The sequence below is a fragment of the Hordeum vulgare genome, chromosome 4H (genome assembly GCF_904849725.1).
Source record: "Hordeum vulgare subsp. vulgare chromosome 4H, MorexV3_pseudomolecules_assembly, whole genome shotgun sequence".
Taxonomy (NCBI): domain Eukaryota; kingdom Viridiplantae; phylum Streptophyta; class Magnoliopsida; order Poales; family Poaceae; genus Hordeum; species Hordeum vulgare.
In genome coordinates this window covers 544739849-544751593 of record NC_058521.1, presented here as the reverse complement: position 1 = coordinate 544751593, position 11745 = coordinate 544739849, and the positions used below count along the sequence as shown (strand labels likewise).

The window sequence follows — 11745 nt, the reverse complement described above, 5'->3', positions numbered from 1 at the left end:
ATGTAGATATGCCATGTGGACCCGACAGGTTGGCCAACACTGTCAGTTTTCCTATTACTCGCGCGTCACAACTCATTTAGTGTTTTTTGTTACTCACTTTCCACAAAGGCGGTGGTCTTTCGTTATTTTCGGTAAATATGGTGGTTTTGGAGTATCCTACTCAAAAATATGATGGTTTTCAGCAATTTACACTTGCACAGGAGCTATTCACCCATTAGACTGTTGTATTTTCCTTTTCCATGATGTGGCCATTCTTAATAGACTCGGAGCTTGTGAACCTTTGTTGCTTCATAATAAATGGAGTAGGGGACACCCCTTTCTTTGAAAAAATAGAAATGTTTACAACTCGTGCGTCGGCCAAACGCTCGGGCCGGTCGTGTGCGACCCGCGTGATCCTAGATCTGGCGGCCCGTGTGCCCCTGCGTTGTGATACGTCCATTTTGCATCATGCTTTAATGTTGATATTTATTGCTTTATGGGCTGTTATATTACTTTGTGGTACCATATTTATGCCTTTTCTCTCTTATTTTGCAAGGTTTACTTGAAGAGGGAGAATTCAGGCAGGTGGAATTCTGGACTGGAAAAGGAGCAAATCTAAGTCCTCTATTCTGCACAACTCCAAATGCCCTGAAAATTTACGTGGAATTTTTTGGGAATATATAAAAAATACAGGGCTTGTGGGCTCCCTGACGGCCCACTGGCCCCCCTCTTTTGCTATATGAAGGGTTTCGTTCCAGAAAAAAAATCAAGAGGGAGCTTTTTCGTGGTTTCGCCACCGCCACGAGGCGGAACTTGAGCAGAAGCAATCTAGAGCTCCGGCAGGACGATCCTGCTGGGGAAACTTCCCTCCCGGAGGGGGAAATCGTTGCCATCGTCATCACCAACACTCCTCTCGTCGGAGGGGAGGCATCTTCATCAACATCTTCATCAGCACCATCTCCTCTCCAATCCCTAGTTCATCTCTTGTAACCAATCTCCGTCTCGCGACTCCGATTGGTACTTGTAAGGTTGCTAGTAGTGTTGATTACTTTTTGTAGTTGATGCTAGTTAGATTACTTGGTGGAAGAGTTTATATTCAGATCCTTGATGCTATTCATTACACCTCTGACCATGATTATGATTATGCTTTGTGAGTAGTTACTTTTGTTCCTGAGGACATGGGATAAGTCATGCTAATAATAGTCATGTGAATTTGGTATTCGTTCGGTATTTTGATATGTTGTATGTTGTCTTTTCCTCTAGTGGTGTTATGTGAACATCGACTACATAACACTTCACCATACTTGGGCCTAGAGGAAGGCATTGGAGAGTAGTAAGTAGATGATGGGTTGCTGGAGTGAGAGAAGCTTAAACCCGAGTCTATGCGTTGCTTCGCAAGGGGCTGATTTGGATCCACTAGTTTAATGCTATGGTTAGACGTTGTCTTAATTCTTCTTTTGTAGTTGCGGATGCTTGCGAGAGGGGTTAATCATAAGTGGGATGCTTGTCCAAGTAAGGGCAGTACCCAAGCGCCGGTCCACCCACATATCAAACTATCAAAGTAATGAACGCGAATCACATGAACATGATGAAACTAGCATGACAGAAATTCCCGTGTGTCCTCGGGAGCGTTTTTCCTCCTATAAGACTTTGTTCAGGCTTGTCCCTTGCTACAAAAGGGATTGGGCCACTTGCTGCACCATTGCTACTACTTGTTACTTGTTACTTTTCACTTGCTACGTTTCACCTCGCTACACAATCACTTGTTACCGCTACTTTTAGTGCTTGCAGTTATTACCTTGCTGAAAACCGTTTATCAAAAGGACTATGATCGATCCCCTATACTTGTGGGTCATCACGCTGCTGCCGCCCGCATCACCAATGCCCGCCCCCGTCGGCCGCCTGCTCCGCCGGATCCAGCCTCCGCCTGTAATCCTCATCGTCTGTTGCCATGGCCGGGCTCGCGCGTATACAAGTGTTGCAACCGTTATCTCAAAAAGCTTCAAACGTTGTTGAAAAAGCTTCAACCATAGACAGAGAAAGCTTCAATCGGCTCTGCCCAACAAGGAAAGATGCAACTGTAGTTGCATTTTGCTACTACCGACTAACTTTTTTGCTACATCCATCAAGGTGGACCTGCAACCTAACGACGACTGCAACAATTTTTTGCTGCTACCGTAGTTGCATTTTGCTACTACCGATGAACTTTTTTGCTACATCCATCGAGGCGTGTTTCGACCTCGTGACGACGACGACGATGATTTTGCTGCAACCAGGTTTTTGCTGCATCCGTGGTCGAAATTTGCTACATCGCTGCTTGTTTTTGCTATCATCAATGGTTTTTCCTGCATGGTTCAATATGACGGTCAACAGGGTTCGATATGACGGCTCGCGCACGAGTTTTTGCCGGCACGCTATTGGTTATTGGCCGGAGAGTGTCTTGGTCATGTGTGCATAGTTTTTGAACCCGCATGATCTGCACACTTAAGGTTCGGTGACGATTTGGTATTAGTGAGTTATGTGTGATGGTAACTGAATGTTGTTTGGAGTCTCGGATGAGATTCCGAATGTCACGAGGAGCTCTGGAATGGTCCGGAGGTAAAGATATATATATGGGAAGTCATATTTTGGCTACCGGAAAAGTTTCAGGTTTTTCTGGTATTGTATCGGGAAGCTTCTAGAAGGTTTCGAAAACTTCCGGAGGAGTCCGGAAGTCCACCAAGGGTTCTACCATGTCCCAAGGGTTTGTATGGGCTGAGAGGAGACATTGTGGCTTTATTGGGCCAAGCGCACAAGTCCCTCAAGGCCCATGGAGTTGGGAAAGGTGGAAAGTCCACCTTTGTATGGAAGGGAAGGAGGGGGACTAGGATTCCACCTCCTCCCCCCTTTGCTGCGCCCTAAGGCTTGGAGGGGCTGTTTCCCACGCCCCTCCACATACATATAGAGGGGAAGGAGCGCCCCTCCCTAGATCGTTTTCTCCTCCGTTCGACCGGTGAACTCTCCACGTCAGCCACATGTCTTGTTTCCCCCTTTTCTTCTTTCTTCGACCAGTGAACTTGCCACCGTCGTCCCACGTTTGCGCGTCGCCCCGCCTGCATGTGCAACGCCGACATCACACCCTCGCCTGCGCCTGTGCGTCGCTGCCCCGTCTGCGTTTACAAAGTTGCCGCCCCGCTTCTGCGTCTGTTGTGCCGCTGTCGTGCCCGCACCTGCGTGCCGCTACCCCGCATTCGTGCCTGCGCGTTGCCCCGTCGGAGTCCGCAGTGCCTTACCGCACCCGCGTTTGCATGCCACCGCCCCGTGTCCGCGCCTGCGTGTCCCCCAGCCAGCGTCTGTAGCACCATCGTCGCGCCTATACCTGCGTGTTGCCCCGCCTGTGTGTGCAGCCCCGCCGTTGCGCGTGCACGTGCACGCCATAATCCTGCGTTCACACATGTACGTCGCCTCACCAGTGTCTGCAGCGCCCCCGTCGCGCCCGCGCGTGCACTCCTCGCCTCCGGCCATCGCATCGTCGCCCCGCCCTCGCCATCGAGCTCGGGCTCATGCATCCCTCCTCAGAGGCGTACTATCCTTGGGCCCGCGGAGAAGAGGCGGAGGGGGCCAAGTGTAGTCGGGGTTGTCGCGGCTAAGGAAGTGTCGGAGTCAACGGGGGAGAGAGAGAGGGGAAGAGAGATGTAAGCAGGAAGAAAGATGTGAGGGGCTGACATGTGGAACCCTTGGCCACGTCAGCGTATTGTCCATGTAGATATGCCATGTGGACCCGATAGGTGGGCCAGCACTGTCAGTTTTCCTATTACTCGCGCGTCACTGCTTGTTTAGTGCTTTTTGTAACTCACTTGTCACAGAAGTTATTCTCTGCAAAGATGGTGGTATTGGAGTACCATAGTCACAAATATGATGGTTTTCAGCAATTTACTCTCGCACAGGAGCTATTCACCCATTTAGACTGTTGTATTTTCGTTTTCCTTGATCTGACCATTCCCGACACACTTGAAGCTTGTGAACCTTTGCTGCTTCATAATAAATGAAGGAAGGGAAACCCCTTTTTTTGAAAAAAGAGAAACGTTTACAGCCGGTGCGACGACCGAACGCTCGGGCCGGTCTCGCGCGCCTGCGCCCCTGCACTGCTGCCGCCCGCATTGCCGGTGCTTGCCCCCGTCGACCGCCCGCATCGTCAGTGCCCACCCCCGTCGGCCGCCCGCTTCGCCGGTTCCAGCCTCCGCCTGTGATCCTCGTCGCCTTCTGCTATGGCTGGGCTCGTGCGTATACAAGTGTTGCAACCTTTATCTAAAAAAGCTTCAAACGTTGTTGAAAAAGCTTCAACCATGGACAGAGAAAACTTCAATCGGCTATGCCCAACAAGGAAAGCTGCAACCGTAGTTGCATTTTGCTACTACCGACTAACTTTTTTGCTACATCCATCAAGGTGGACCTACGACCCAATGACGACTGCAACAATTTTTTGCTGCAACCGTAGTTGCATTTTTCTACTACCGGTGAATTTTTTTGCTACATCCATCGAGGCGGTGTTGCGACCTCGCGACTACAACGGCGATGATTTTGCTGCAACCAGATTTTTGCTCCATCCGTGGTGAAAATTTGCTACATCGCTGCTTGTTTTTGCTATCATCGACGATTTTTGTTGCATGGCTCAATCTGACGGTCAACACGGTTCGATCTACGGCTCGCGCGCAGCAAGGCAAATAGAAGCTCGCAGCCACCGTAACTCGGACTGAAACTGAACTGAATTCCACCGTAACTCGGACCTGTCGAAACAAAATAGCCAACGCAGGGCATGGATCCATACGGAAGTTCCTCCCTCCCCATTCTCCATCATCGATCTCTGCTTCCTTAGTTCCGCCGCCTCCCCATTCTCCTTCATCGATCTCTGCCTCCTTAGTTCCGCCGCCCTCTCCAGCAACCAAAGTAGTTCGTTTGTCGAGCTAGCGCCGGTCATGGCCGTCCTCAAGCGACCTGCCGCTGTCCTCGACGCCGGCCACGGCCACGCGACGGCGGCTCAACATCGACAATCGCCGTCGTGCTGCAAGAGAAGCCGCGCCTCCATCGGGAGCACCGACGACTACGAGAAGGTGGCCTGCCTAGGGAAAGGCGGCTTCGGCGTCGTCCACAGGATGCGCCACCGCGTCACCAAGAAGAACGTGGCCGTCAAGTTCCTCTCCTCGCCCGACGACACCGACGTCGTCAAAGATCTTGAGCAGGAGGCACGATTCCTCGAGGCCTGCGACGGAAACCCCTACGTCGTCGGCTTCGAGGGCCTGGTGTGCGACCCAGCAACCGGCGACACCGCAGGCCTCGTCATGGAGTACGTCGAGGCGTCGAGCCTCTGGTCTTTGCTGTGGGACAGGCGCGAGCGCGACGACCCGCCGCTCCCGGAATCCACGGTGCGCGACTTCATGTGGAAGCTCCTGACCGGTGCCGACAAGATGCACGAGCACGACTGCCACATCGTCCACCGCGACATCAAGCCAGCCAATATCCTCGTCGGGAAAAACCTGGAGCTCCTCAAGATTTGCGACCTCGGGCTGGCCATGTCCATGGCCGACTGGCCGCCGTACAACCGGGCCGGCACGGCGTCCTACATGGCGCCCGAGATGATCCTCAGGAAGAAGGACTACGAAGCGGTCGTGGATACGTGGTCCATCGGCTGCGTCTTTGCCGAAGTGCTCACCGGCAAGACGCTGTTCAATGGCTACCTCGAAGATGACGACGAAGACGAGACAAAGAATGACATAAGGCAGCTGTGGAGCATCTTCTGTGTGCTCGGGATGTCGGACGAGAGGACGTGGCCGGAGTTCAAGTCGCTGCCGCTCACCGCCGACGTGCTGAAACGGCTACCAGCGGGGTACAAGCACAGCCGGCTCCGGTATTTGTTCCCTGAAGACAAGCTGTCCGAGGAAGGATTCCAGGTGTTGCAAGGGCTCCTCACGTGCAACCCCAACGAACGACTGACGGCAGCCGACGCGCTGAAGCACCCATGGTTCGATGCTCCTCGTTCCGCCGACGCCGCCGCTGAGAAGCTCGACTCTCTGTCGTTTCTGAAAGAGAAGACACCAAGGATCAAGTTCATCCCTCCGGCGATGCCACGACAGAAGAATCTACACAAAATTCCAGTTGCCGTGTGGAACGCAGCGCAACGAGTGTAATTAGACTCTGTAGATCAGTATTCAGAGATGTAACTGTGCTTGGATGAGCCATCTAGTATAGTAGAAGCTGCGCCTTGATCGCTGGATGATCGTTAATGTTGGCCTGCTTTTCTGAATTCTATGAGTCACCATGCGCATGTTCAGAGAATCAGAGATGTGTAATTATGAGGTTGTGTTCAGAGATCCATTAAAGTGCTGACATGTTGTTTACATGGTCAGTTGTTATTGAGTCATAGTGCACAATTTATGCTGTTTTTCCAAAATCCAGAACTGATGATAAACATGTACTGGTACAACCTCATACAGTTCAGTGTATGTGTTTCCACCATCTTCTCCTTATGCAAATTCAGTTACTTTTGAAATACTCCCTCCGCCTTAAAATAAACGTCTTTAGCTTAGTACAATTTTATGCTAGAGCTAGTACAAAGTTAAGACAATTATTTTAGGCAGAGGAAGTAGATAGGAAAATCAAGTATGTCCTCTATTTCGGAAATTGCACCATCGGAATGCATGGATTGAGTACTTAATTTCTACCGGATCGTCAACACATTAGTGGCTAAAAATCAAATCCCCCCACTTGGAGGTGTCCTGCTTCCTCGTATGTGTCATAGATTTCCTGAATTGTTGCAATTGTTTTGGACAGTTTGGTTAAGAAAAATATTTTTTGGCTAAGTAAAAAATCTTATCCACGGAGGTTCTAGCAATCCTCCTGAAATCTCTTTCTGGTTTGATTTTGCATTTCTTCGTTTGTGTACATAATTGGCTAACAATATTCTTAATTAATTTAACATGGTGGATTATTATTTTTATCTCCTTTCTCTCAATGCTACAAAGTATCATAGCTAAGTCACAACAATGGTCCACAGTCTTTTGTTTTTTTAGTCGAAACCGTAGAACAATTGTTCTACAGTAGTTTTCATTTATAAATTATGTATAGAAGTTAAAGTTACAATAGAAATCAACCAATTTCAGCTCTAGGAAACATAATAAAAATTGTATTACATTTACTGATCTATCCGAATTCTGATTTTCTATGCCTTGATGGGCTTTGCGGGGAGCTGGGTTGCCCATAGTCCCTCTTTCGAATAGTGCTTCCATGTTTCCAAGTGTGGTGGTGCTGCTCTGAAAATCTTATCATTCATCACACACGAAATACCCCAACATCCCATATACTATATAACTAAACTTTCTAGGACTGAAGGCCTCACAATCAATTGAGGTCTTCAATTGAAATTTGGTCACCCAATTTTGACTAGATCAATAATTCTCAAAACTCTCTCATTTAATTTAATATAAAATACACTATGCTTCCTAATTTTTAAATCTTCACAAATAATTGAAATTTAGAATTGGGTCACCCGATTTTGACCGGGTCAACAATCTCTAAATGAGCATTCTCATCCAATTCTTTTAATTCACATGCTTCCTAATTTTGGAGCTTTCACATTTGATTGATGTATAAAATTTTGAATTTGGTTCACATTCTGATGGGATCGACGATTACTCAAATCAAATCCCCCCACTCAGAGGTGTCCTGCTCAGAGTTCAGAAATCCTTATACCAATTCTGTGTTTTTATATTACTGTTTATCTATGTTCCTCTGCGATGCAACTCGCGTACAACTTACCTTGTTAAATGTACTTCTGATCAGATCTTGTGATCTGCAATTACTGTGTTGTATTCAGATTTGAGTTACACTGCTGTTTATCTAATCAAATCCAGGAGCATGTTTGTTAGTATTCCACCATATCTTCAGTTATCCACATGGGCAATGGACAGACGAATTAACTCGATTTTCAATAATTAGTGCCACAATTGTTTCCTTGATTCTTCTGTTTTAACCGAGTTTAATAAAAGGATTGGATCTTGTTAAACATGGAATCTACGTGTACTTTGCATTTGTGTTACAATCAGGTCCAGAAGCACATAGTTGTCGCAGCTTAGTATTGTGTCATCAGATATGTAATTTTTATCCGTTTGTCTCTGAAGTACAGTATCAGTTCTTTAGGTCTGCAGTTGTCTTGTGCTGAGACATTTGTATGTGACATTGCAGCTCCTTTCCCAACATGTATCGACTCCGAGTCAAGGACAAGATTAAGATGGCAATCAAGCGTGGGTTCAATGACGAGGATGAGGAGGAAGTGACACAGATGCGAGACCCAATGAACTTAAAGGAGGCCACTCTCGCAGACAAGATCACAAAGGAAGCTTTGGCTAAGGTTATACCTCACAGGAAAGCGTCTGCCCTGACAGCTGCCCCGCGGACCGCCAAAGCTCCCTCCCCTGCCCTGGAGAACGCCACAGGCCCAACCGCTACCCTGGAGACTGCCCCGACCTTCGCCCTGGCCCGAGCCATCCACTAAATCTGGTATAAAAATATCTTCCGTTTCTTTCTGAATACATGTAGGTAGATGGTAAATAATCTATCAGGAGTAAAGGATGAGGTTTCTCTCTTTTAACTATACTCTGCTGATTATGGTGGTTTGGATGTTACTTGACTTCAAGACTTTCGATGTCTTTTGAATATATCTAATTTTCATTTTAAAAGGTTTACATGACGTCTGATCTCTTTTGCATTCTCCGCAGGCGAAAGGACTGTTGTACAAATGGGCAATTGGCACAAGGCAAATATTTCAGGAGAATGTTCGCATCAACCGGGTTTTTCAATTTCCTATTCTTTTCAGTTCCCTTCCTTATGATGATCAGTCACAAACCATAAAATGTAGCTGAGTTTTTTTGCATTGAAACTGGCTGAAGGGAACTAGTAAATGGTAAGGGGAGACGTTTTCCCGTGGTATGTGAATCAAATCTTGTGGTTACGATGGGATTGTTAGGTTGATCTCCTCCCGAATGGGCCCAACGGCCCACCGGACCTTGATCCATATGCCCTGATCGGGGGCGCCCAACCCATTATGGTTGGTGGACCCCTGTGACCCGCGATATATAAAGGACGGTCGGGTGCCGGGGCACGACTTGCGAGGTTCGCCGCCGCCACACTCCCACCTACAAACCCATCCGATCCAGGGTTAGCGCGGTGCTCCCGGGAAGCACCACCCACGCCACACCCATCTCTCCTTCCACACCGTCGTCACCACCTCACGATGGACGCCGGCGGGAGCTCATCGAGTTCCGAACAAGGTAAAGTACGGGTACTACTAGATTCATCTAAGCCTAGAGGATCCACGGATCTATCAATGGTATCAGAGCCACTAGGCATTAGATGCGTTTCGGTTGAAAGAAAACGAAAGCGAAAAGATTTTCCCATCCCCGATTTGAACCCGAGAAGGGCAAAGTTCAAAGGAAAAAGAAAGCCTCACCGGAGCCCTCTCCGGCAACGAGCGCCGCCGCAAGGCCGCGCGTGTTCCTCTCGATCCCCACACGCATCGGCAAGCCGAGGTGTGGGGAAGAAGAACGTACCTCCTCGGAGGAAAAGAATGGATCTGATTAGATTCAAAAATCAAACAAAAAATGCAAAGACATGGCGAAGAAATTCACCCCTCCTGGGGCTAAGGGCGCCACCAACGAGCCGTTTGACGGCGGCACGTTCACCCTAGAGGTGCTCGTGCACGCCGGCAAAGGGGACGGAGACGACGCCATCGCGTCGCGCATCCGGTGCCTCTCTGGTCATGGTGGTGGAAGGCTATACGAAAAAGGAAAAGGGGAGCTGAGCCGCGGCCGACACCTCGACGACGGAGCACCCACCGCAAGGCGTGTGCGCAACCGGCGAAGGGAAGGCCATGGCTCAGGGAGGAAGAAGTATGGAGCATGGCGCGCGCGGCACGGGACCTTTCGGTCGCCACTGCCGGCGGCCAGATCTGGGCCCTCCTCGGCGGGGCAAGGCAGCCGCTGCGCGAGGGATCACTGAGAGTTGGCTAAGAGGCGAGCGGCGTGAGCGCCACACCTCCAGAGCGACCGACGCGGGAGGGAGGACCAAGGGTGCACACGGGAGGGAGGTTTTAGACCTCGCCGCCGGCGGCCGATGCCATCCCTGGCCAAGGGTCGCTCGGGAATGGAAGGGGTCGCGTCGAGAGGAGGCAGGAGAGCGAGCGGCGCTCGAGGGGGAAAATGAGAGGACGGTTTCGGCTGGGGCATCCTGATACGTCTCCATAGTATCTACTTTTCCAAACTCTTTTGCCCTTGTTTTGGACTCTAATTTGCATGATCTGTATGGAACTAACCTGACTGACGCTGTTTTCAGCAGAATTGCCTTGGTGTTGTTTTTGTGTAGAAATGAAAGTTCTCAGAACGTCCTGAAAATTTACGGAGAATATTTCTGAAAAATATGAAAAATACCTGCGCAAAGATCCACCGGAGGGGATGGGCCAGTGGGCCACAAGCCCTGTAGCCGCCGCCCCCCTGGTGGGGGCTAGCAAGCTTGTGAGGCCCACGTGGCTCTGCCGCCCCCAAACTCAGCTCTATAAATTCACTTTCGTCCCAGAAAAAATCAGGAGAGAAGATTTCGTCGCGTTTGCGATACGGAGGCGCTGCCACATCCTGTTCTTCATCTGGAGGGAAGATCCGGAGTCCGTTTTGGGCTCCGGAGAGGGGAAATCGTCGCCATCGTCATCATCAACCTTCTTCCCTCTCCAATTCCATGAAGTGCTTCATCGTTTGTGAGTAATATATTCGTAGGCTCACTGGGCGGTGATGAGTAGGATGAGATCTATCATGTAATCGAGTTACTTTTGACGGGGATTGATCCCTAGTATCCACTATGTTCTCAGATTGATGTTGCTACTACTTTGCCATGCTTAATGCTTGTCACTAGGGCCCGAGTTCCATGATTTCAGATTTGAAATTATTATGTTGTCACCAATATATGTGTGTTTTAGATCCGATCTTGCAAGTTGTAGTTACCTACTATGTGTTATGACCCGGCAACCCCGGAGTGACAATAACCGGAACCACTCCCGGTGATGACCATAGTTTGAGGAGTTCATGTGTTCACCAAGTGCTAATGCGTTGGTCCGGTTCTTTATTAAAAGGAGAACCTTAATATCCCGTAGTTTCCTTTTGGACCCCGCTGCCACGGGAGGGATGGACAATAGATGTCATGCAAGTTCTTTTCCCTAAGCACGTATGACGACACACGGAATGCATGCCTACATCACATTGACGAACGGGAGCTAGCCACATATCTCTCAGTGTTATAACTGTTGCATGATGAATATCATCGAAACAAATCACCGACCCATTGCCTACGAGTTTGTCCCACTGCTCCTGTTACTTGTTTTGCTCTGTTGCTGCTGCTGTTACTTGTTTTGCTCTTTTGCTGTTACTACTGTTGTTGCTGCTGTTACTTGTTTTGCTCTGCTGCTGTTACTACTGTTGCTGCTGCTGTTACTGGTTTTGCTCTGCTACTATCACCACTACTAGGAAAAGGCTTGCTAATGGCGCACTTATTTTGGCTACTAATGGCGCATTATAGGTGCGCCACTAGCATCATGCCACTAGATTTTTTTACTAATGGCGCACCACAAGTGCGCCATTAGTATCTCGTATACTAATGGCGCACCAGGCAGTGCGCCATTAGTATTGCTCACGGTGCGCCATTAGTATCTGGTATACTAATGGCGCACCAAGTAGTGCGCCATTAGTATAG

General features: G+C 49.1%; 1 protein-coding gene across 1 annotated transcript; it reads left to right on the top strand.

Annotated features, from left to right (window-relative positions):
- The first annotated feature begins 4792 nt into the window (after window positions 1-4792).
- On the top strand, window positions 4793-6147 carry LOC123446873 (putative cyclin-dependent kinase F-2). Its single transcript, XM_045123414.1, has 2 exons — window positions 4793-6082; window positions 6114-6147. Exons 1-2 carry the CDS (start codon window positions 4935-4937, stop codon window positions 6145-6147), a joined length of 1182 nt encoding a protein of 393 aa, XP_044979349.1. The 5' UTR covers window positions 4793-4934.
- The last annotated feature ends 5598 nt before the right edge of the window (window positions 6148-11745 follow it).